The sequence below is a fragment of the Narcine bancroftii genome (assembly GCF_036971445.1).
Source record: "Narcine bancroftii isolate sNarBan1 chromosome 2 unlocalized genomic scaffold, sNarBan1.hap1 SUPER_2_unloc_2, whole genome shotgun sequence".
Lineage (NCBI taxonomy): Eukaryota > Metazoa > Chordata > Chondrichthyes > Torpediniformes > Narcinidae > Narcine > Narcine bancroftii.
The window spans coordinates 178,639-205,457 of record NW_027211799.1 but is presented as its reverse complement, the minus strand read 5'-3'; the positions used below and the strand labels follow the sequence as shown (position 1 = coordinate 205,457).

The window sequence follows — 26,819 nt, the reverse complement described above, 5'->3', positions numbered from 1 at the left end:
TTCTTTTTTAATCAGCCACTTCAGTATCTTGCCGAAGAAACTTGCCCCCTCAGGGTTCTCCAGTTGATAACCTCTTTCTTCCAGGGCACCACAGAGTTCCTTTTTGTTTCCCTTATTTCAAGTGAAACATGAAGCAGCCAGTCCTTTTCTCTCTCGCTCTCTCTCTCTCTCTCTCTCTCTCTCTCTCTCTCTCTCTCTCCCTCTCCCTCTCTCTCTCTCTCTCCCTCTCTCGCTCTGAGAAAGCCTGTTTGACACTTTCTCTGCTTGCAAAACCACATGACCCTCTTAGAACAGCAAGTTCCACTCCAGACAGCCTGTGGCTCCAACAGATTCTTTCATCTGTTACCTTTTTGTAAACAACAATCCGTTAGTGAAGTCTCTTGGGCACACTCCAAAGCTTTTTCAAAGGCTCTTGATTTTAGTATTTTAAATAACATCTGTTTTAAAGTGTTTGTATGTGACCTACACTAAAAAAAACTTGCCAAAATTTATCTCCCAAAAACACATCTTTAATCTGTCACACTTTCCCCGACAAAGGAATTTTAATTCTTGAGTTAAAATTCAGTTATAACTAAACTGTCTTTAAAATCACTAAAGAGATAACAGTTCCCAGTAAATAACATGTTATAATAAAGTAACCCAATGTTGAGAGGATATTTTTCTATACATGATCAATTTTAACATCTTGACAATCTGCTATCACATTATTTGTACCTCTGATATGATTAATTTGCAGATTATATTCTTGCAGTATTAAACTCCAGTTTAACAAACTTCTGTTTCTATTCTTCATTTTATTCAAAAACGCCAGAGGATTGTGGTCAGTAAATATCACAGTTGGTACATGAGAGGCATTGAGATATACAGCAAAATTCTGTAGAGCAAATATGATAGACGTCAGTTCCTTCTCAATAGTGGAACATTGAATTTTTTTGAAAAGTAGGCAACTGGATGGTCAATTTCATTATGTTTTTGTAATAAAACTGCACCTGCTGCCCCTTCACTGGCATCAACTGCTAAAGAAAATGGTCTGTCAAAATCAGGAGATTTTAAAACAGCGTAATGGCATAGCATCTCCTTTAAATTTTCCAAAGCTGGCTGACAAACTTTTGTCCACACAAATTTCTCCCCTTTCTTCATAAGTTTGGTTAAGAGCAATTTGAAATTTGTATTTGAAGAGCAACCTCAGCAAATTTTCTGCAAAATTTCCGATAATATTCTGCCATTCTGAAAAACCTTCTCACTGCTTTCTTGCCACTGGGAATAGGAAACTCAGAAATTGCATTCACCTTAGTTTGAATGGGTGCAACTTTGCCATGACCAACGACGTGACCCAAGTATGTTACAGTGGCATTTGCAAATTGACTTTTTGCTAAATTTACAGTTAAGTTTGCTTTGGATAATCTTGCAAACAATTTGTCCAATTCCCTTAGATGTTCTTCCCATGTGTCACTTATTGTGACCAATTCATCAATATAAGTATCTGTATGTGTTAACCCTTGGATTATCGATCCTTTGGAATGTTGCAGGGGCATTTTTCATACCAAAAGATAACACATTGTACTTGTATAAACTGGATGGAGTTACAAAAGCTGAAATATTCTTTCCTCCCTCCATCTCAATGTTTAACCTCTAATTGAAACCATCTGTCCCTTTCAATCTTTTCCAAGTCAGATTTACTTTGTCTCAAACTCCCTCCATTTTTCAGTATTTCCTTCATTATTCACTTTACTCTGCCACATATATCCTCTGTTTTTCAGCCTCTTCTCTTTGTTTTTCAGTGTGGTCTGCCTCATATTCTCAGTCTCCAACACCCTCCACTTCTTCCTTTCCTATTCCACCCTCCGTTTCTCTCTTTCTTCTTCCACCATCAATTTCTCCAATTCCAATTGCAACTCAAAAGATCTATCCTCTGGAAAATTTTCTAAGTCTTTCTCAACAAATTTTACCTCACCTATATAACATTTGACTATAATCCTCTGTATTTGTATTTTCTTCATCCAATGCTTGTCTTCAGTCAGTTTTAATGCCTTAGAAATAAATTCCTCTTTTCTTTTGCACGTCAGGTCTGCAGGAGATAGTTGTGACAAAAATGTATCAACATCCATTGCTGCTGTTTTCAACGCACAAGCTTCAAATTAGCTTGGAAAAACCAATTAACTAATAAATTACTATAACTCCAAAAGTTTAAGATCCCAAAATTCCAATTTTCGATCTGAAAGGATGATCCCCAAAAAATGTTACGAACCCAGGGGATCCCAAATTCCAGCAGCAATAGAAATTCACCAAGACAAATAGTTACTTAAACAAAAGTTGCTTTTAATTATCTTTAAACATGAAAACAGGATCACACTTTAACTTATCACTATTGACTTAACTAACTTAACTTAACCCCATTCTAATTCAGCACATGTGCATGTAATGTGTGTGTAAAATCAGAAAAGTTCTTTGGTCCACAGTCCAATCTCACTTCTCATTCTTCCAAATTTACTGGTTGCAGGCAATTCTTATACTGTGTATAAAGTTTACCAGACTTTGGTGCTTGAAAGGTAAATGGTTACTGCTCAGGAAAGTTCTAGTCAGTTTTCAGAGAGAGATTTGTTGTACGCTGGACACCCAGCCACTTTAGTGTCTTGCCGAAGAAACTTGCCCCCTCAGGGTTCTCTAGATGATAACCTCTTTCTTTCAGGTCACCACAGAATGCTTTTTTGTTTCTCTTATTTCAAATGAAACATTAGGCAGCCAGTCCTCCCCTCTTGCATGAACCACAAGGGCTTTGACCAGGGTGAATTAAGCATTCATAACCTGTCTTCCAAATGGGGTTTTCCACAAGCTTGCCAGCTTGTCCTGTTCCAGTCCCAGCTGCTGCTGCTGACTGTAAAACTGCAGAACTGATCTCTCTCTCTCTCTTTCTCTCTCTCTCTCTCTCTCTCTCTCTCTCTCTCTCTCTCTCTCTCTCTCTCTCTCTCTGAGAGAAAGCCTGTTTGACTCTCTCTGTTTGCAAAACCACATGACCCTCCTAGAACAGCAAGTTCCATTGCAGACAGTCTGCGGCTCCGACAAGTTCTTTCATCTGTTGCCTTTTTGGAAAAAACAATCCATTAGTGAAGTCTCTTGGACACTCTCCAAAGTTCTTGCAAAGGCTCTTGAAGCCAGACTGTCTAATATGAGCAGACCTCCAGTATTTTAAATAAGATCTGTTTTAAAGTGTTTGTATGTGACCTGCACTAAAAAAAATCTGGCCCGATTTATCTCCCAAAAACATATCTATATACAAAACAAACACAACATAATCTGTCACACACTATGCATTAATTTTTTATTATACTTGAATAAGAAATATATGGAAATTATTTTAAGGCATATGTGAATTAAATAAAATTTTCATTACAAATAGACATGGAAGAACTCCCCTCTCTGACAAAGGGACCATTTGAAGCCACTGATTCTGTGTTTCTTTCCTGTCAAAGGGAAAACACAATGCAACAGAACCTTTCTCCCGGAATGTCCTGCATCTCTGTCTTCAGACGAACATTGGTTCACAATATTAAAGATGCCTCTTTTCTTGAAGTGTTCATATCACATGACATGACATCACTATTGGCTCTTAAGTTTCATTTTGTTCAGAAAGATGAGACTTGTGGACCAAAATGGTCTGTTACCATGCTGTACTGTACGTCTAAAAGAAATACAAGAAAATATCAAGAAACAAATAAATAAATAAGTAGATGGGAATTTTTAAACAAAAGGCAGTTACAGTCCCAGCACCAATCCCAGTTGGTTACACGTTTCTAAGCTAAAAAATTAACTTGTTATTCTTCTATTTATACTAACATGTTACCACGAAATATTATGAGCTGTTGTGAAGTAATCTTTTGTGTCGTACCTTATCAAGCCCTTTCGGAAAATGCAAATAAATTACGTACTTCAATGAATCCCCTTTATCCACTGAGGGTGATAGATCCTCAAATAAATTTTTCAGACATAATTCTCCCTTGATTAATCTATGTCAACTCTCCTTGATCAGATAATGTTCTGCTATTAAGTCTTTAATAATTGATTCCAACATTTTTCTAAAAATAAGCAGAAGACTAACTGGGCTTTGGCCTCCCATGTTTATGAATAGGGTATCACTTTGCAGTTTTACAGTCTTTAAGAACTTTCCAGAATTTCAATGTTTTTGGATGATTACAACTTTAGTGTCTTGTCTGACTCTGTGGCTAATCTTTTAGGATCTGAAGATTGAAACCATGGAGTCCTGAGAATTTACTGGCATTTAGCTCCATTACTTTACTGGTTACAGAATTTTCTATGGTTTTACCCATTTTTCTCAATATTCAATTTTCAAAGTTTGCAGTATCTTTTTTATATTGGCTGATAAAACTATCGAACTTCTCTGTAAATCCCTTGTTCTCTACAACTATTTCCCAGTTGAATTCTTTCAGAGACCAAAGATCAAATAGATCTCTTTTCTAATGCACTCAAAACAAAGTTCTGGCTGTTCGTTCTGATATTTCTTGCTGCAATATTTTTATCTCCAAATTATTTTTTTGGTGTCTCTTTGGTGGGCCGTGAATTCTGTTCTTCAGACTTATCATTAACCTTTGGAGCTGTGCATGTTTTCTCTTACAACTTAATACCCACCTCGACTTCCATGTTAACGATGTCATTTTATTCCCCCTCCTCTGCGATTTGAATATTTCCTTCTTATCGAGAATCTTTTTTTCTCGGAATCATGTTATCTTGAAATTTAAGATGGCCTACCTATTTGCCTTTTTCACTGCAGTCAATTTTCTCCTCATTCCTTTGTCATTTCCCTTATTTAAGTTTAATACAGTTGTTTCAAATCCAAGTTTTGTATTCTCAAGTTGATGTGTAAATTCTATCAGGATGTGATCACTACTGCCTTGAGAGCACTTTCACTCTGAGATAATTTTTTAGACTTGTCTTATTACATATTTGCCAGATTCAAAATAGATTGTTGCTTGATTTGTTCTGGGAAACTGTTCCATATGTTCACTATCAATTAATTTTCATGGCTACCATTTCCCATTTGATTAAATGAATCAACATGAAGATTAAAGTCACAAATAATTAATCCACCGCTCTTTTGACATTTCCCCATTGTTTTTTGATTTGTATCCTTCCTTCAGTGTATCTACTGTTTATGTACCTACAAATATTCTTATCATCTTCTTTCATTTTATTTATTTTTCTCACCTCTGTCCAAATAAATTCTGGATCTTTTAAGCTAAGAACCTCTTTCAACTCCTCTTCAATTCTTATTAGTGAAGCTAAGCTGTCATCTTTTCATTCCCATCTCTTCATCCTGAAAGTTGAAAATCCTTGAATATTGAGTTCTCAGCTTTGATCTCTGAATCTTTATGGATCTTACCCATGAAAATAAATGTGAATTCACTGTGTATGATTTGGAAATATGGCTCTTAATTCTGTCTTTTTACCATTTTTCCTTGCATTAACTTTACTTGTTGGGTCCTTTAGTTTACATCCTGCCCCTCTTCCCTCTTCCCCAATCTTAGCTATTTTTGTATTGTTTCATTTATCTCCTTGTTTTCCTCTTCGTCACATTCATGCCTTAAATTCAACCCAAGAGCACTGGCAAACAGCCCTGTGAAGATGTAGGTTCTGGTCCAGTTTGGATATAACGTCAGCATGTCGACGTCCAATCTTTCTGACCAGTCCCAGGGCCTCAGAAATCTAAATCTAAATACTGAACTCTCTTTGACATGAAAAGAACCAGGTAGAGGATTAAAATGAGTGATTCATGGCTGAAGGGGAGGTGCAGGAAAGTGGGACAAAAAAGGGATGTCTAGGAGTAGATCACAGAGACAGAGAGAGAGAGAGAGAGAGAGAGAGAGAGAGAGAGAGAAATAAAGAAACACAGGAGGTCCATTCTCAGGATGAGTAGCACTGCAGAAGGAACATAACAATTAGAGGTCAAGGTCTCTGACCTCTTTGGGAAGTGTGACCATGGTTCAAGAAACTGCAATGGAGAGAAAATGGCTGGGGCTTGAGCTCAGTTATGCTGGAGGAGACGGTGTGGTACTTGACCACTTGCTGTTACCAGTGTTTTCTTTCCAATCTTTCTTTTTTTTTAACATGGCATTTCTTTGCTAGCCTTAAATGATATGAAAAGTAAAGCTTTTCAATATATCTTGGGATGCAGAACAAAGTTCCCAACTTTTGTGAGTGAAACTCCCACGTCCACATTCATTGAAGCATCTTCTCCTTCCCTGCTCCCCTTTCCCTTTGATAAACATCTGATGGTGTGTTATAGCTGGTCTTTTAAGAATTCAGGCAGTCCTGGGAATTTCTGGGAATTTTTGGAGGTTCTATGACTGAGGCACTTAATATTCTGAAGATATTAATATTTATTTACACTTACTTTGCAAACTTCCCATAAAATGTTCAGAATATTATTAGAGCTTCCTAGACCCCCCCACCCCCACCCTCCTGATGATTGGAATGTGCCTCATATTGGAACTGCTCCCCTAATTGGCCATAAGTCACTGGTCATGCTCAAGATCATAATGCAGGCAGAGATCAGAACCTCTGATATCTCCAGTTGAAAGCTCTTATAAAATTAATGACCTGCAGAACTCATCTCCTGAAGGAAAGCCTGGCTCATTTGTCCAGGTGTGAAGATGGAGCAGAACATAATGTTTTAGTGGGTTGCATAAATTGATATCTATTGTAGTTATTAACTTAATACATGGTTCATTCCTTGTTTGACACTCAGAGAGAAACATGTTATCGGTTATACATTTTTGTATAAGTCATGATTGAGAAATGAACACTTACCATGTTGGTGGGATCTTTACCTGCTTGGGATTTTGGAGGGCCAGGTCTAATTTCCCAATGGGTGGGACTTCAAATGGAAGTGGATGCAATCCTATAAAAGCAGGTCCATAATGACTTTTCGCATCAGTGAAGCATTAAAAACATCAGTGCAAATAGATTTTATTTTCAGCACCTATCAGATAAATTGATTGTTGATATTTCGTCACTTTTTTACACAAGGATGAAAATGTAGAAAATAGAACATTACAACACAGTCTGGGCCCTCCAGTCCACAATACTGTGATGGTCTCTGAACCTATTCCTATCAATCGAATCCTTCCCAACCTTAGCCCATAACTCTCTATTTCTCTTACATCCATGTGCCTGTCTAAGATTATTTTAAATGTCACAATTGTACCGGCCTTCACTAACATCTCTGGCAATGAATTTCAGACACCTATCACTCTCTACATAAAAATAATACCTCTGACATCTCCCCTAAACTTTCCTCACTAACCTGAACAGATGTCCTCTAGTATTTGATACTGCTTTCTAGGAAACAGGCACTGGCTGTCCCCCTGCCCATGTCTCTCTGATTTTGTATAACTCCATTAAGTCACGTCTCATCCTTCGTTGCTCTAAAGAGGGGTTGGAATTAGATAGAGTACATCGAGCTTTAAGAAGTAAACCAGTACCTGGTCAACAACACTGATCGGTTTTGATTAGATGCTTCAGATATCAAGACAGGGAATTAATTTTACAACTGGCAGTACAGAATGCAAAAGAACATGGAGATCCATTGATGGATCATTATAGAAGGGTTTTTTTAATGCCGATTTGAGAGAAGGTGATTGCACGATATAAGGAATTTAATCTGTTGAAAGCAGTCCTTTGACAAAAGGGTTATAAATTTGCTTTCCAATTCACTGCAGTGTTGAAAGTTTTTTATAGGAATTATGAATCTTGTTTTTTTGACAATGAGAGAGAAGCTTTGAGGTTTGCTAAGTCTTTGCTGGATCTGAGAAAGGATCAATCTTCCCCAACTCATATGAGGAAAAATGGAAGTGGAGATGAGTCTTTAAGGGGGAAGAAGAAGCAGGAGACGGAAGGTCAACTGGCAGAAAAGCAACATGAGAGTTCAAGTGATTCCAAAGAGGGCTTGATAGATGAAGATCAAGTGAATAAAGAATTGGAAGATACTGGATGTACTTGAGAAGTGTATTCTGAATTTGTGATAAATCTGTCTGGGGGGGATGTGTACATATGGTAACTCAGCCAAAACCATCTCTCGCTTAGTGGCTTAGGCTGCTACCCGTGTTTTTGGGGAGATAGTACTTGTAACTTTGTGGGAGGGTAAGAATGAAAGGTGTTTTTATTAATTATAGATAAGTTCTTATCTTTTTTTCCTTAAGGAGATGTGTTATTTTGAATTGTTGGGGTGGAGATCCAGTGGCATAGATTATGGAGAGGATATCATAGATGACTAATTTAAAGTTTGCTACATTTAATGTGAATGGGCTCAACAACCCGATTAAGCATAATAAAATGTTAAATTATATTAAGAAATTTAAAGTATATATTGTTTTTCCACAAGAAACACATTTAATATGGATAGGGAACATCAAAAATTAAAAAGAGATTGGGTAGGTCAAGTTATTTATTCTTCTTATAACTCTAAAGATGGAGGAGTTGTGATTTTAATTCATACGAATTTATCTTTTGGAATCTGTTTATGAAGCTATTGGAGCAGCATTGATAGCAAATTGTAAGATTTTAGCAGAATCTTGGACTTTGGCGAATATTTATGCACTAAATGTTGATGATGAATGATTTTTTTCAAGATGTCTTGCTTAACATGTTGGAATCTAAAGATCATATGATAATAGGGGAAGATTTTAATTGTTGTTTGGATCCAGCGATAGATAAATCAGGTAAAGTAGTACATAAGAAAAAATGGCTAAAATATTATTATTTTTGATGAAAGAATTGAATTTTATTTATGTATGTAGAAAAATAAATCTGAAAGAAAAAGATTATTCATACTATTCAGCACAATATGACACATTCTAGAATTTACTTTTTTGTCATCTCAATTAATGGATAATATAGTGGAGACTGAATACAAGGCTGGATTATCTGATCATTCTTTGATGTTGTTGACGTATGTAGGGATTGAAATGGTGCAACCTTCTTATCATTGGTGGTTTAGTCCATCATCGTTAAAAGATGAGGGGTTTTGAAAGTTCATAATGGAACAAATTCAACAAATTTTGGATATAAATAAAGATTCTGTAACTAGTAAGTTTACATTGTGGGATGCATTCAAATCTTTTTTGAGAGAACAAATTATCATTTATACAGTTAGGTTGAAAAAACGGTATTTAGCTGAGTCAGAAAGGTTGGAGCAGGAAATTGGAGTTTTAGAGAAAGAGTTACAAAAGGAAAAACTGCATAAGGAGAAGAGGAGTAAATTAGATGCTCTGAAATTGGAATATAATACATTATAAACATAGAGTTGAAAGATTAATACAACAATCTAATTAGAGATATTATGAGTTAGGAGATATAACACAAAGTATTGGCATGGCAGTTGAAATCTGAACAGATGTCAAGAAGAATAAAAGTAGTGAGGAAAAATTCAGGGGTATCTTATAGATTGCAAGATGTTAATGAACAGTTTAAGGAATTTTATAGGAAATTATATACTTCTGATATAAGACAGAATGAAGGTAAAATAGAAGAGTTTTTAAATGGACTACAGTTATCACAGTTGAATGACTGAACTAGGGATCAGTTAGAAAGACCAACTGGTTTAAGAGAATTAAGATCAACTTTGAATTCAATGCCAAATGGTAAATCTCCAGGAGAGGATGGATTTAGTTTTCCAATATTTGGAGAAGTTCTTCAGCAGGTATCGGAAATGCAGTCAGTGCCGGAATCATTTTCTCAAGCAATTATTATGGTGATTCTTAAAAAAGATAAAGATCCATTAAGTCCTGGATCTTATAGGCCAATTTCATTATTGAATGTAGACTAAGATTTTAACTAAAGTTTTGGCATATAGATTAGTGCAGTATTTACCGAATTTCATTCATGTTGATCAAACAGGTTTTATAAAAGGGAGATATTCAGTGGATAATGTGGTTAAATTTATTAGTTTGATTAATGTTTCTAGGGAGGAAAACCATTTACCACTGGTCTTGTTGTTGGATGCAGAAAATGCTTTTGATAGGGTAGAATAGGGATTTTTATTTAAGGTATTTGAAAAAATACAGTTTGGAGGGATGTTTATTAATTGGATTAAAGCTATATATAAACAACCTAAGGCATGAGTAATAACTAATGGAATTCGAACGATCTACTTAACAGGGATGTCCTCTCCCTCTAGCATTATTTGCATTGGTGATTGAACCTTTAGCACAAGCAATAAAGCAAGAATATAGAATAAAGGGAATTATATCAGATTCAAAGGTATATAAAAATAGTTTATTTGCAGATGATGTATTGGTATATTTGACTGACCCAAAAGAATCTTTGAAAGTATAGCAGGAAAGATTGTTACAGTATGGGGAGTATTTGATATAAAGTGAATTGGAATAAGAGTGAACTTATGTCATTGTCAGATGCAGATTATTCAGAATGTAAGTGGGTAGTAGGATTTAAATGGTCAAAGTGTATTAAATATTTAGGTATTAAAGTGAATAAAAATATAAATCAATTAGTAGATTTGAATTATTTACCATTATTATCTGCAATAAAAGAGGATTTTAATAAATGGATTTACCGTTAATGTTGGTAGGAAGAGTGAACTGTATAAAAATGAATAAATTTCCTAGATTACAATATTTTTTTCAGAATATACCTTGTAAAATACCGAATAGATTTTTAAAGGATTTAAATGTTTTGGTGAGGAAATTTTTACGGAAGGGAAAAATGACGCATGTTTCAATACATTAACTAACTTGGAAATACGTTACCAAATTTTGAGAATTATTATAAAGCAGCTCAATTGAAAGTTATTAATAGAATGTTTGATTTTGAGAGTTCAGTTACTTGGTTAGATATTGAATTGAACAAAATTGGAGAGATTAGAAGAGATCATTTTATTTATAAGTGAATGAGTAAAATTGTTAATAATTGTAAATCTCCAGTTTTGTTTCATTTGATAAGTATATAGGAGGAGGTTATTAAAATTATAGGAATGGCAGGTGGATTATCTAGATATACTCCTTTGTTGGAAAATAGGAGTTTACTTTTCATAATGGACAATAACCTCCTTAAAATTTGGAACCAGAAAGGAAAAAGAATGGTAAATAATTGTTTTGAGGTGAGTTGCTTTTTATAATTTGATTGATTGAAGGAGAAATATCAAATTCCTAATCATACTCTTTTTTGTTATATCAACTTAAGTCAATGCTGTATGATTGTTTAGGAAGACATTTGGAATGACCTAAAGAATCATTATTTGAAGTATTAATTTGAGATGGGGAAGTAAAGGATTTATTTCAGAAATATATAAATTATTACAAGGGAAATGCCTAAAGTGGATTTCCATAAAATCACGACTTAAATGGGAGGAAGATTTGGGAATTCAGATTGATATAGATAATTGGAGGAAGATTAATAAAGATACTATGACAAAGTTAGTTAACATTAGGTATAGGTTGGTAACATAACTTTATATATCAATTATACTTAACTCCTGAATGTTTGAAATGAATATAAACTGAATGCTTCAGATTTGTGTTTTCGATGCAATGAGCAGAAGGGTACATTTTTGCATTCAGTTTGGGCATTTGGGCTAAATTAAGAGACTGTTTGCAAGAAATCTTGAAAGTACATTTTTTCTCTAGACCCAAAGATTATTTTAAATCGGGGACCTTACTGAAATGGCTTTATTACATAAATTAGATAAATTTCAAATGGCATTTTTGAGATTTGCTTTAGCTGTAGCAAGGATCAATATTATAGATTTTAAAAGATTTGAAGCTCATATTTGGATTATTTTAATTTGAAAATCTGAAACTGAATCTCCGCATTGAATAATAAATAAATGATTGAAGTTGTTCTCCTTATCTCTTTTCTTTTTTTCTTTTTTATGGGGTAGATTTAGGTTAAGGGGATGAGTAGAGGGGGATGGGTGGTTAGGTTTTTAGGATTTTTTAATAGATCTTGTAGTTTTTTCTATGTAACCATGCAAATTTCCTTTTGATAATTTGTTAATCCTCATTCTGTCATTGTGGTTATTGCTTTGTTTTCTAATACATAAAATATGTAAAAAAAACTTTTAAGCAAATTTAAATGGGAAATTAGTTCAATGTCTTCTTGAATATTTCAATATTGAACTGCTTCTTTGAATTCCCAAGACCAAATCAGATTTCCACATGAAAGCTAAACATTTCTCAGATACAGCTAGAGTTAAATGTAAAAATTCAATTTGATACTTGGTCAATCTTAATTTTAAACTAATCATTTTAATTATCTCCTAATAAAAACAACATTGGATCAAGCAGAAGTTTAACTTTTAATATTTTTTCCAAAAATAATTTAACATTTATCCAGAAAGTCTTAATTTTAGAACAGATCCAGGAAGAATGGAAAAAAGGAACCTGTCTCTTTACCACATTTAAAACATAAATCTGAAGACAATAAGTTAAGTCTTTTTAATTTTTGAGGGGTTAAATATAATTGATGCAATAAATTATATTGTACTAATGTGTACCTTACATTAATAACCTTAATCATATTATCTTTACATAAATTCCTCCAATCATTTCCATCGATCTTTCTGTTCAAATCAGTTTCCCATTTTAATCTTGATTTATGAATATTTGGTTTAGACATTTTACTTTGTAATAATTTATGCATCTCAGAAATAAATTTATTTATATCTCCTTTAGTAAGTAATAACTCTTAAAGCAGTTTGTCTGGGTAATTTTAAACTAAAACCTAACTTTTCAGTTAAAAAAAGCTTTTTCTTGATAATAACAAAAAAAGTATAATTAGGGATTTCATATTTTTCCTTAATTCGGTTAAAAGATATAAATTTTCCCACTTAAAAATAATCCTCCACCTTTTTAATCCCCAATTAATTCCATTATCTTCAGGAACTGATTATTAACACTAAAGATAAAAACTTATTTTGATATAAAGGCATTTTAGATGAAATTGTGCCTTTTCCAGTTGGCAGACTGGAAAGAAATCTTGTATCCCTTGTGAAAAGATAACATATAATTTACAGGATAATGACCATTTATTTTTGAAAGTATGGAGCCCATATTTGCAAGTGGTTTGAAGATTTAACCTCTCCTCCATTCCAGTGATGACTCTTGGTTTCATGTTTGAAAAGTTGAATGATATATAATTGGTGATCTCCTTCCTTTCTTAGAGGATAGTTGTAGGGGAAGGAGGGTGGGAATTAATGGGAATGGAGAGGGAGGTTGTGGGGGGGGTGGGGCAGGAGTTGTTATATATTATCCACATATTTTTCTGTTTGTGAATTTTATTAGAATTCAATGTAATTGTGGTTTTTAAATTTTAAAATAAAGTATTAAAAAAATTGAACTGCTTCTAATTCCATGCACTTTTTTTGAAATCCTTCTAGAATATTTGTAGTACTTATTAATGAAGCATTATCTGAATAAAGCAATGATTTTTCAACCCAATTTGATCACAGCATTGGTCTTGAAAATCTTAAATATTTTGGAAGTGAATGCAACATGTGATGCCATCATTTTGCCTAGTTAGCATTGGAAATTGAGGAGAGGTTTCTGCCTCCAATTCTTCAAAGGCAACACTACATGAAGTTTTTTTTTAATTATCATTAGATGAGGAATACTTGTAATATTTTATTTGTGCAGATAGAAAGTGTCACATTTGTGGCCCGAAATGTGAAGTTAATAAAACATTAAACACAAGTTTTATCAGGTAAACTTCTGAGTGTCTTTTATTCTCCCGTTTCCTTTGTTCTCCTGCTTGTGTTCTTATCTCTCCCTCATACCACGTGACTTCCGGTACATATCATGACATCCCTCCTTTAATCAGAAATAAACTTTACCTTCACTTACCAATATCCCTCGGAAACATACAAACATCGTAACTAATGGTAATACTATAACTCAACTACATAAAATTTACTTCCTACAGCATTCATACTTGCACTTTATGATATAAGATTAAAATACCGTCCCAAAGTTCTTATTAAAACTATGGCACAAAGTCTTCGTATCGTTGGGCACTTTCCGGTTTTGTTTCGGCCTGCCTGCGATATTGTCGTCGCTTCTCGGTTGTTCACTCTCGGCGTCGGAAATACTGCTCGCCATGGCTTCGAGTGTTTCTGGCGCTCTAGTCACTTCATCAGGAGTGCTGGTAACTGCCTCTGGAACATCATCAGGTCTCTCAGTTTCAGCATCTCGTATTGGCCTTTCAACTTTTTCGCTCGATGTATCTCTGGACTGGTACCTTTTTACACTTGATACATTTCTCTTATACAGGACTCCAGTCGGAGACTTGACAGTCACCATACTGCCACTTCTGGATACGACAGTATAGGGTTGATGGTAATAAGGTGTGTCTAGCTTACCACCAGTTTCATGCCTCACTAGAACATTATCTCCTGGCATGATGTCTGAGTACTTGGCTCCATGTTTCGAATCTGTGTACAGCTTTGCTGCACCTTTCTTTTCAGCATCGTGGTCCCTCATCTCCTGGTCGTCTCGGATTTCCTTTATTTCTGGCATTTTTGTGCAGATTTTTCTCCCAAAAAATGCTTCTGCAGGACTTTTTCCAGTGGTTGCATGAGGCGTTGCTCGATAGATAGCCACATAAGATAGCAATGCTTCTCGCCAATTTTGTCCTTCTGCGTGTGCAATTCTCAATCGTTTTTCAATGGACTGATTTTGTCTCTCTACTTCTCCATTGGCTTGCGGCCATTTCGGAGTTACTTTATGATGATGGATACCTGTGGTCCTCATGTATTCCGCAAATGTCTCTGAAATGAATTGTGGACCATTGTCAGAGTATAATGTAACAGGTAATCCATATCTTGCGAATATCTCTGCTAACGCTTGTATTGATTTTTCAGTGGTTGTGGACTTCAACACCACGTACTCGTAGTATCTGCTGTAGTAATCTATCACTACCATAATTGATTCACCCGTCGGTAAAGGTCCAAGAAAATCAACAGCTACGTCGATCCAAGGTCCTGTTGGGAGTTGCGTACTCCGGATCGGTTCTGGCGGATTACTCCTACTTGTGATTTGACATCCGTGACAAGTTTTAACAAATTTCTCTGCGTCTTTATCACAACCTGGCCACCATACCTTGGTCCTGAGGTTTTGCTTGGTACCAACAATGCCTAGGTGTCCTTCATGCGCTAAGGATACGATCTTCAGTCTCAATATTTGTGGAATCACCGATCTGCAACCTCTTAATACACACTGTCCGATGCAACAAAGTTTGTCTCTAATGGGAATGTAAGCCTTGTGAGTACACTTGTCCCATTGTCCACTCTGTATGCATTCTCTTATTTCCATGAGTTCTGGATCACGTTCAGATTCTCTCTCGACCTCCTTCATAGTCACAGCTTTCGGTGTCACCTGAATAGCTACGAAGTGTACAAAGCTCTCTGTTTCTGTTCCCAATTCTGACTTGGATTGTGGACCACCAACCTTCACCAATCTGGACAGCGGATCAGCAATGTTTGCTTTCCCTGCAATGTAGATTACTTTATATTTGTAGGGTTGTAGTCTGAGTACCCATCTCTCTATTCTGGCACATGGTTTGGATCTAGGTGCATAGATCACATCTAATGGCTTATGATCTGTGATGAGTTCAAATTTAATGCCGTATAAATATGCATGGAACCTCTCACAGGACCATACAAGTCCGAGTGCTTCTTTCTCTGTCTGAGAGTATCTTCTTTCCACATCTGATAACGATCTGCTGGCATGGGCAATGATTCTTGGTCCTCCATCATGCATCTGAACCAACATGGCTCCTAAACCAACCGGGCTGGCATCCGCTATGACTTTGGTTGATGCCGCCGGATCGTAATATCCAAGAGTTTTTGCATCTGTCAGGCTTTGCTTCAGTGCTGTGAACGCTTTCTTTTGCTCAGATCCAAAATGAAATGGTACACCTTTCCTGGTTAGTTTCCTTAGTGGTTCTGCCACTGTAGCGAAATTAGGAATGAACTTTGCACAAAAATTGACCAATCCCAGGAAACTCCTCACCTCTGTTGCGTTCTGAGGTGCACGTGCCTCTTCAATAGCTTTCACCTTGGCCTCTGCAGGGTTTAGTCCTTCCCATGTAAGTCTGTGTCCCATGAAGTCCATTTCTGACACACCGAACTGGCACTTGTTTCCATTCACGGTAAGGCCTGCCTCCTGTAGTCTAGATAGTACACACCTCAACCGTTTGTCATGCTCTTCCTTCGTTGGTGCATGGACTATGATGTCGTCAGAAATGTTGGCAACTCCAGGAATGCCTTGAATCACTCGATGGATTTCATACTGGTAGATCTCCGAAGCTGCAGAAGCTGCATTAATTCCAAATGAATTAATGCAGCTTCGGAGATCTACCAGTATGAAATTCTCTTGTAACGATACAATCCACAGTGAGTCACAAATGTTGTCACATCTCGGGAACCTGGATCCAGCTCTAATTGACAATAGCACCATTTCAGATCAATTTTTGAGAATACCTTGCTGGTAGTTAGTTCTTGAAGTATTTCCTCCACTGTTGGTATAGGGTGTCGTTCTCTAATTATAGCTTCATTGGCCATTCTCATGTCAACACATAGTCTTATGTCACCCTTTGGTTTGGGAACAATCACTATGGGACTGACCCATTGTGTCAAATGTTCCACCGGTTCAATAATGTCTTGTTCGATCAATTCTTTAATTTTAGCTTCGACTTTCCCACGAAATCCAAACGGAGTTCGGCGCATTGCTTGTGCCTTGGGTTTGACCGTTTCATCTACCGCTAGCTTCAATTGTCGACCTTTCAGCTTTCCTACTCCTTGAAAGACTGCGGGGAATTCTTGCTTCATATCCTCATATGACTGAATTGAATTGACACAAGCTCCAATATGAAGTATTGCCAGGTCTTGCGCTGTGCTTCTACTCAGCAATGGTTCTCCCCTCTCTTCTATGACCATAAACTCTGCTTCGGTGTACTTATCTCCAGCTTCAACAGTTGCAGTAAAACATCCAATGGTCTGCAATGGCTTGGTCGCTGTGTATGGATACAGTTTCTTGGAACACTTCTTTGAGGTACAGATGATCTTTTTCCTTTTCAACTTCTCCCATAAATGTCGATCAATTACATTACTGTCACTGCCTGAGTCTACAATGACCTGCACTGTCACTCCACCAATGATCACTGGGACCTTCTCATGATGTACTTCATTCAACATAAATTGGTAACAACTCTGTTCCTCCTGGGTATCATCATCGTCACCGTCTATCTGGCAAATGGTGTCTTTCTTTCCAGGATACTTTCCTTTCCCCCAGGCTTTGCCTTTGGAAGTTGTAATCTTCCTCTTCTGGTCTGCATTGGACTTGCTTTTGCACTTCTTTGCAAAGTGATCCTTACCTCCACACTTTCTGCAAACTTTGCCTTTGGCCGGGCAATATGGGTCTTTTCCAAAGTGATCTCGGTTTCCACATCGATAACACTCCACGTCATGTGTCGGCGTATATCTTGGATGATTATGGCGATGTGAGAGCCTCTTAATTTGCTGGCTTGAGTTGTCTTTCAGGGTCATGGTATGAAATTGCCCTTCAACAGCCTCTAACGCAGCAGCAATGGTTAAAGCATCGGTGAGTTCCAACTCACTCCCTCTTTCCAGTAGATGTCTTCTGAGTTTATCTTATCTGCAGTGCTGTACAACTTGATCCAATAATTGGTTGTCCAAATCAGCTGGCATGTAATTGCATCCAACAGCTAGCTGGCGTAGTCTCGTCACGTACTGAGCAATTGTCTGGCCATCTTCTTGTCTCGTTCTCCGAAACAAATGTAGCATTCGGTGTCACTACATAGTGTGCATTTAATGCATCTACCGCTTTCCGGTACTCATCCTTTCTTCCAGTATTCAAAAATGTCTTAAATGTTTCCTGAACTGAGGGTCCTGCAGTGAAAAGAAGTAACGCCCTTCTCTGCGCTTTCTGTTCAACTGTACCGGTATCTAGAAATAGGCCACGACTGTCGACGTAGGATTCAAATTCTTCCAGCCATGCCTTCCACTTCACACTTACAGTACTTGCATCACCCGTTGGGTCAAAATGAGCAATTCCACTATGTGTTAGAAAGTCACAGTCTGCCCCAGCCATGAGGAAATATTCCAGCCCCAAAAGTACTGAGTCACAGAGAAAATTCTTATCACCTTGAAGTTGTCTGTAATCCTCTGTAATCTTGTTTAGTCTTTAATTTTCTTCAAGCTTATCCCATCCTCATCGCCAATGTCACATTTGTGGCCCGAAATGTGAAGTTAATAAAACATTAAACACAAGTTTTATCAGGTAAACTTCTGAGTATCTTTTATTCTCCCGTTTCCTTTGTTCTCCTGCTTGTGTTCTTATCTCTCCCTCATACCACGTGACTTCCGGTACATCTCATACATATTCATTATCATGACATCAAGGATTATAAAAAGCAAAGCAGCTTAGGAACTTTGGAAGCCAGAGCAGGAGCCCCTTGAGCTTGCTCTGTCATTCAATGGAGCAGGTCCCCTTTACCTTGATACCAGCACTATTTCTGAGGCTGAATTAGGTATCCTTCCAGAATCCAGATTTACTTTGTTGGTGTTGCCTAAAATGTTTGGTGGTATCCTTTGCCAGTTCCAGCTGGCTGCAATTGCCCATGTCCTGCTTATGGCATCCAACATAACAGTATGTTCTTCTCAGCAAAACACGATGCTGGAGAACCTCAGCAGGTCAAACAGCGAATGCTATGTAGCAAAGATAAAGATACAGAATCAATGTTTCTTACGTCGATAAAGGGCTCAAACCTGAAACATTGGTTCTGTATCTTTATCTTTGCTTTCTAAAGGACACTGTTTGACCTGTTGACTTTCTCTAGTGTTTTTACTTCAATCGCGGTGTCTGCGGACCTTCGTATTTTACAGTATGATCTCCTGATCTTCTTGGTATAAAAATCTGATCGCTGAGTTCGGGGACATTGTTAATTTTAATTAACAGCTAATATTTTCAAAAATATGTTGTACTGTTTCAAAATGTTATTGAATATGGTGTTCAGCATCTTCTTTTGAATGACAAAAAGTTGGACATTAAGGGAGTGGAAATCTTGCTATTCATAAAAGTTCTCAGTTATTAAGGGGAAACCTAGTAGTTACGTGAGAGAAATCAATAGCTGTTCAATCTCCTGGGAAATCAACAATTCTAACAAAAGTAATTGCTAGAAATTCCAGCTGCTTTTCACCAAAATCTCAATAGATCAAATAATTTCTGTGCATATGTATGAGGGCAACTCTTTGATGCTGTGGTGAGCAGTAAATTGGGCGATGAGACAGAGCTTTTGGATGCTATGAAAAGTGGCTGAAATAAAAACATAAGAATTAGGGGGAAGAGTAGACTGCGTGGCCCATTGAACCTGCTCAGCTGGACTATAAGATCATGACTGTCTTTTTTACCAAGATGCTTAATTCCCCGACTGAAATTCAATCTACCTGCAGATTAAGCATATTTAGTGAACCAGTGACTATTGTTTCCTTAGGCAGAGAATTCTACAGATTCAATGAGAAAAAAACCTGTTCCTCCTTATCTCTGTCTTAAATATGATTCCCAGAATCTTGAGACTATGTCTTTCAGTTCTAATTTCATCCACTAATGGAAACAACCTTTCTGCCTCTATCTTATACAGTATCTTTCTTCTTCTGTGGCTTGGCTTCGCGGATGAAGAATAATGGAGGGGTAATGTCCACGTCAGCTGCAGGCTCGTTTGTGGCTGATAAGTCCTATGTGGGACAGGCAGACACGGTTGCAGCGGTTGCAAGGGAAAATTGGTTGGTTGGGGTTGGGTGTTGGGTTTTTCCTCCTTTGTCTTTTGTCAGTGAGGTGGGCTCTGCGGTCTTCTTCAAAGGAGGTTGCTGCCCGCCAAACTGTGAGGCACCAAGATGCACGGTTTGAGGCGACATCAGCCCACTGGCGGTGGTCAATGTGGCAGGCACCAAGAGATTTCTTTAGGCAGTCCTTGTACCTCTTCTTTGGAGCACCTCTGTCTTGGTGGCCAGTGGAGAGCTCGCCATATAACACGATCTTGGGAAGGCGATGGTCCTCCATTCTGGAGACGTGACCTACCCAGCACAGTTGGATCTTCAGCAGCGTGGATTCGATGCTGTCGGCCTCTGCCATCTCGAGTACTTCGATGTTGGTGATGAAGTCGCTCCAATGAATGTTGAGGATGGAGCGGAGACAACGCTGGTGGAAGCGTTCTAGGAGCCGTAGGTGATACCGGTAGAGGACCCATGATTCGGAGCCGAACAGGAGTGTGGGTATGACAACGGCTCTGTATACGCTAATCTTTGTGAGGTTTTTCAGTTGGTTGTTTTTCCAGATTCTTTTGTGTAGACTTCCAAAGGCGCTATTTGCCTTGGCGAGTCTGTTGTCTATCTTGTTGTCGATCCTTGCATCCGATGAAATGGTGCATCCAAAATAGGTAAACTGGTTGACCATTTTGAGTTTTGTGTGCCCGATGGAGATGTGGGGGGGCTGGTAATCATGGTGGGGAGCTGGCTGATGGAGGACCTCAGTTTTCTTCAGGCTGACTTCCAGGCCAAACATTTTGGCAGCTTCCTCAAAACAGGACGTCAAGCGCTGAAGAGCTGGCTCTGAATGGGCAACGAAAGCGGCATCGTCTGCAAAGAGTAGTTCACGGACAAGTTGCTCTTGTGTCTTGGTGCGAGCTTGCAGGTGCCTCAGATTGAAGAGACTGCCATCCGTGCGGTACCGGATGTAAACAGCGTCTACATTGTTGAGGTCTTTCATGGCTTGTTTCAGCATCATGCTGAAGAAGACTAAAAAGAGGGTTGGTGCGAGAACGCAGCCTTGCTTCACGCCATTGTTAATGGAGAAGGGTTCAGAGAGCTCATTGCTGTATCTGACCCGACCTTGTTGGTTTTCGTGCAGTTACATAACCATGTTGAGGAACTTTGGGGGGCATCCGAGGCGCTCTAGTATTTGCCAAAGCCCTTTCCTACTCACGGTGTCGAAGGCTTTGGTGAGGTCAACAAAGGTGATATAGAGTCCTTTGTTTTGTTCTCTGCACTTTTCTTGGAGCTGTCTGAGGGCAAAGACCATGTCAGTAGTTCCTCTGTTTCCGCGAAAGCCTCACTGTGATTCTGGGAGAACATTTTCGGCGACACTTGGTATTATTCGATTTAGGAGAATCCTAGTGAAGATTTTGCCTGCAATTGAGAGCATTTTAAGTCCTGTGTACTACTTTAAAGCTGCAATCTTGACCCCGGTCCGGGCAGTGGGTAGGCGGCAGCGGCCCTGGCCCCAGTCCGAGCAGAAGGTAGGCTGCGGCGGCCCCGATCCGGGCAAAAGCGAGGGGGAGGCAGCGGCCCCGGCATCGGTAGAGTGTGGCAGGTGGAGGCCCCAGTCCGGGCAGAAGCGAGGGGGAGGCGGTGGCCCCATCCTCGGCAGAGCGAAGCAGGCGGAGGCCCCGGTCCGGGCAGAAAGAAGGAGGCGGCGGCCCCGGTCTGGGCACAGGGAAGGAACGGCAGCCCCGGCCTTGGACCAGGCAGAGCGTAGGTGGCGGCGGCCCCAATCCGGGCAAAAGTGAGGGGGAGGCAGTGGCCCTGGCCTCAGCAGAGTGAAGCAGGTGGAGGCCCCGAGAAGCAGGCGGAGGCCAACAGGTTGGATTGCGACCAGGTATGGTCCAACCTAGGAGGGGAAGAAACTAGATCTTTCTAGTAGGCTCACGTACTTTTCTCCGTAATCAACCTGGTGAACCTCCACTGCAACACCTCCAAAGCTAGTATATCCTTTCTCAAGTAAGGAAATGAACTGCATGCAGAACCCAAGAGCGGCCACACCAGTACCCCGTAGAACCTCCCTGCTCTTAAAATCAATCCCTCGACCCATTTGTGTTCTTGATTACTAATTGAACCTTCAAATCTACCTTTTGTAATTTGTGCCTCTGCACAATAGCATTCTGTAATATTTTACCATTTAAATAATAATCTGATCTTCTATTTTTTCCTTCCAAAGTGGATGACCTTAGATTGTTCTTCATCTGCCAGGCCCCTGTACCAAGCGATATCTCTCTGCAACCTCTGCACCATTTTTTTTTCCACATTTTTGATTCTTTAGCAAATTTTAATACACTGCACTCAGTCCACTCTTCCAAATCATTCAGGTACACTCTGACCCCTGCAGCACTTTGCTCTCCACTGATTGCCAACCAAAGAATCAACCATTTATCCCAATTCTCTGCCTTCTGTTAGTTAACCAATCCTCTATCCATGCTTATCAATTGACTTAAGGACCAAATTAGGGAGCTGGAGTTGTGGCTTGATGACCCGCAGCTTGTTAGAGAAAGCGAGGAGGTGGTTGATAGGACATCCTCCCTCCCCAATGGCCACATCTCCACTGGGTGGACTGGGATGCAGCTCCTTAAGGACCAAATTAGGGAGCTAGAGTTGTGGCTTCTTGACCCACGGCTTGTTAGCGAGAGCGAGGAGGTGGTTGATAGGACATTGACCCTTCCCAATGGTCACATCTGCACTGGGTACACTAGGATGCATCTCCTTAAGGACTAAATTAGGGAGCTAGAGTTGTGGCTTGATGACCCGCAGCTTGTTAGAGAGAGCGAGAAGGTGGTTGATAGGACATACAGGGAGGTAGTTACTTCTAGACTAGAGATGTCGGGTAAGCGGGCAACTGCCAGGGGAGGGAAGGGAAATACCGAGATAGTGGAGAGCACCCTGTGGCTATTCCTCTCAGCAACAGGTATATCGTATTGGATGCTTTGGAGGGGGATGACCTGACAGAGGATGGCCACAGTGACCAGGTCACTGGCACTGATCCTGGTGCTGTGGTGTTGAAGGGAAGGAAGAGGAATACAGTGGTCATAGGGGACTCCATTTTCAGGGGTACAGACAAGGAATTCTGTGAACCTGATGGATACACCCATATGGTGTGTATCCTCCCAGATGCCAGGGTCCGAGATATCTCAAATCGGGTCCAGAGTATTCTGAGAGGATAGGGTGAGCAGCCTAATGTTTTGGTACATGTGGGTACCAATGACACAGATAAAATAGGGGAGGAGGTCCTGAAGGGAGATTACAGTGAGTTAGGATGGAAGCTAAGAGACAGGACCTCTAGGGTAGTGATCTCAGGATTGCTACCTATGCCGAGTGCAAGTGGGAGCAAAAATGGAAGGATCAAACGGATGAATGTGAGGCTGAGGGGCTGGTGAAGAAGGCAGGGTTTCAGATTATTAGACCATTGGGATCTCTTCTGGGGGAGTCATGACCTCTACAAGAGGGACGGGATATACCTGAACCCCAAAAGGGACCAATATCCTGGCGGCCAGGTTTAATAGAGCTGTTGGATATGGTTTAAACAAATTTGGTGGGGGGATGTGAACCTGAGTGATAGGGCAATGGATAGGAAAGAGAAAATAGGAAAAGTTTGGATAGGCAAAAGGGCAAAAGGAGCAGAAAGGGATCGGAGAGTGTGGCCAAGTGCATCAGGTAACAAGGTGAGGAGTGTGGGGAGTAACAGATTAAAGGGATTATACTTGAACCAACGGAGTATAGGGAATAAAATGGATGAGCTTGAGGCTCAACTGCATATTGGAGGGTTTGATGTTATAGGAATAACAGAGATATGGCTGCAGGAGGGCCAGGATTGGGAAATTAATATTCCAGGGTATACATCCTATCAAAGGACAGACAGGTGGGTAGAGGGGGTGGGGTGGCTCTGTTGGTGAGAATGATTTTCAGTTCCTTGAAAGGAGCGACATAAAAGCAGGTGGAGTAGAGTCTGTTTGGATAGAGTTGAGGAATTGCAAGGGCAAGAGGACCATAATGGCAGTCATATCCAGGCCCCCCAAACAGTAGCTTGGATATAGGAGGCAGAATAAATCAGGAATGAAGATTAGCATGTCAGAATGGTAATGATATAGTTGTTATGGGGGATTTCAACATGCAGGTAGACTGGGAAAAATCTAGCTAGTGCAGGACTGCAAGGAAGTGATTTTATAGAATATCTCTGGGATACATTCTTAGAGCAGCTCATGATGAACCTACTGCAGGGGGAAACCTTGTACCTGCAGAAGAGCATGGAGTCAAGACAACACCTGGCCGGCTGTCAATCAGCCGACCTGAATGGACCAAGCCCCACCTGGTCGGGTGTCAATCGCCCTCCAGGATATATTCCTGAGCCGGCCCTTTCAAAGTCACTCTCAGAGCTTGCAACAGCACTACTCAAAGCTGGCTCTGTGGAGTTTTACATCGAATAAAACCTGTTGTACAGTCTTTTGGTTTTGTGTGTTCATTTCTGATGGACAGCACACAACAGTACCCCACCAGGAGGAAGACAAATCTGGATTTGGTGTTGTGTAACAATGCAGATTTGATAAGGGAACTTGAAGTAGGGGAGCCATTAGGTAATAGTGACCATAATATGGTGAGTTTTAATTTGCAATTTGAAAGGGAGAAGGAAAGAAAGTTGGAAGTATCAGTATTACAGTTGAATAAAGGGCGGATTATGAGCCATGAGGGAGGAGCTCATAAAAATACAATGGAAGGATATGCTGGCTGGGAGAACAGTGGAACAAAAATGGCAGGGATTTCTGGGCATTTTTCAGAAGGTACAGGACCAGTTCATTCCAAAGAGGAAGAAAGGTTCTAAGGGAGTCAAAGGGCAACTGTGACTGACAAAAGAAGTCAAGAACAGTGTCAAGACCAAGGAGAGGAAGTAGAATATAGCAAAGAGGAGTGGGAAGCTGGAGGATTGGGAAACCTTCCAAGATCAACAGAAGATAACTAAAAAAAACTATATGGGAGGAAAAAGTGAAGTATGAGGGTAAACTGGCCAGTAATATAAAAGGGGATAATAATAGCTTTTTTAGGTATGTGAAGAGGAAAAAATTAGTTAGGACCAAAATTGGATCCTTAAAAACAAAAACGGGCAAAATCATTACGGGAAGCAAGGAAATTGCTGACGAGTTTAACAGATACATTGGATCTGTCTTCAGCAGGGAAGATACAGGTAAAGGCCAGATAGGGGATAGAGGTCCTGCAGTATAAAAGGAATTGATAGAAATTCCAACGGTAATGGAGGAATTGATGGAAATCCTGATTCAGAAGCATGTGGTCTTGATTGAATTGATAAGTCCCCAGGGCCTGATGAACTGCATCCCAGGGAGCTTAGGGAGGTTACTCTTGAAATTGTGGGCACGTTGGTCGACATTTTCCAATGTTCTATAGATTCAGGAGAGATGCCTGTGGATTGGAGGGTGGCCGACGTTGTGCTGCTTTTTAAGAAGGGAAGGAGAGAGAGAATGGGCAATTATATATTGGTTAGCCTGACATCAGTAGTGGGGAAGATATTAGAATTTATTATAAACGAAGATAATACAGAATTCTTAGAAGGAAATAATAGTATAATTACAAGCCAGCGTGGATTTCTGAAGAGAAAATCATGCTTGACTAATCTTAAATTTTTCGAGTATGTGATGAGGAGTGTGGATGTGAGAGAGCCAATGGATGGGTTGTACTTTGAATTTCAGAAGGCTTTTGATAAGGTCCCGCACAGGAGATTAGTAGGCAAAATCAGAGAGCTTGGTATTGGCGGTAGGGTGCTGAGATAGATAGAGAATTGTTTGACAGACAGGAAACAGAGTTGGGGTTAATGGGTCACTTTCGGGATGGCAGAATGTGACAAGTGGGGTCTATCCTGGGTAAACTTGTACCTCTCATTTTGTTCATTTTAGATTGGTCACTGTGTTTGAGCTACCGAAAGAAAACAGACACACATGCCAAGAGCACTTCAGTTTATACAAATCTTTATTACAAAATCTTAAGCTGATTTCAAACTACAATATGCAAACCCTTCCCAATTATAATTATCAACGCCTGGACTGGTCCCAACTGCTGAAGCGAGGCAACGACTGCACACTTGTAGTATGTTGTCAGGGCGCCGGTAGCAGCTTCTCCACCTCCCCCGACTGGGACGTTGGTTGGACTCTAGAAATTCTTCTTGCTGAGAGACGTTTCCACCCCTCAGAGAGTCTGAAACTTCAGCAGCAGGACCACGGCTTATATTACCTATTCTAGCTTATCACTTTGAATACACTGGTTTACTTAGCTTTAAGGTCTCGCCTGACAGTCTACGAACAACGATCCCATCAATCTCAAAATTCAGCAACTGGCTAACAAGCAGGAAGATTAAACGTTCTTGGTACCAGATGTCTTTTTTTCAGATAACTGGATCACTGGGCCCCCTGGTGGAATTTAGCTTCTGTCTGCTGATTCTTTCATTATTCTCAAAGTAGGTGACTGATACTCAGCCTTGCATAAGCAAATGCATGGTCTAAGTCCTCCATTACAGGGTCCCACAGGGTTCGTTGCTGGGTGCTCAGTTGCTTGTCAGTTGATTTAGATGGATTCGATGCTGTCGGCCTCTGCCATCTCGAGTACTTCGATGTTGGTGATGAAGTCGCTCCAATGAATGTTGAGGATGGAGCGGAGACAACGCTGGTGGAAGCGTTCTAGGAGCCGTAGGTGATGCCGGTAGAGGACCCATGATTCGGAGCTGAACAGGAGTGTGGGTATGACAACGGCTCTGTATACGCTTATCTTTGTGAGGTTTTTCAGTTGGTTGTTTTTCCAGACTCTTTTGTGTAGTCTTCCAAAGGCACTATTTGCCTTGGCGAGTCTGTTGTCTATCTCGTTGTCGATCCTTGCATCCGATGAAATGGTGCAGCCGAGGTAGGTAAACTGGTTGACCGTTTTGAGTTTTGTGTGCCTGATGGAGATGTGGGGG

General features: G+C 39.5%; 1 protein-coding gene across 1 annotated transcript in view; it reads right to left on the bottom strand.

The window, feature by feature from the left end:
- Positions 1-6,853: 6,853 nt before the first annotated feature.
- syne3 (spectrin repeat containing, nuclear envelope family member 3) overlaps positions 6,854-26,819 on the bottom strand; it is a 161,128-nt gene continuing 141,162 nt past the window's right edge. The window contains exon 13 of the mRNA XM_069912216.1: positions 6,854-6,913. Coding sequence (XP_069768317.1) covers positions 6,869-6,913 — 45 coding nt within the window. The 3' untranslated portion in view covers positions 6,854-6,868. The remainder of the gene's footprint in view (positions 6,914-26,819) is intronic.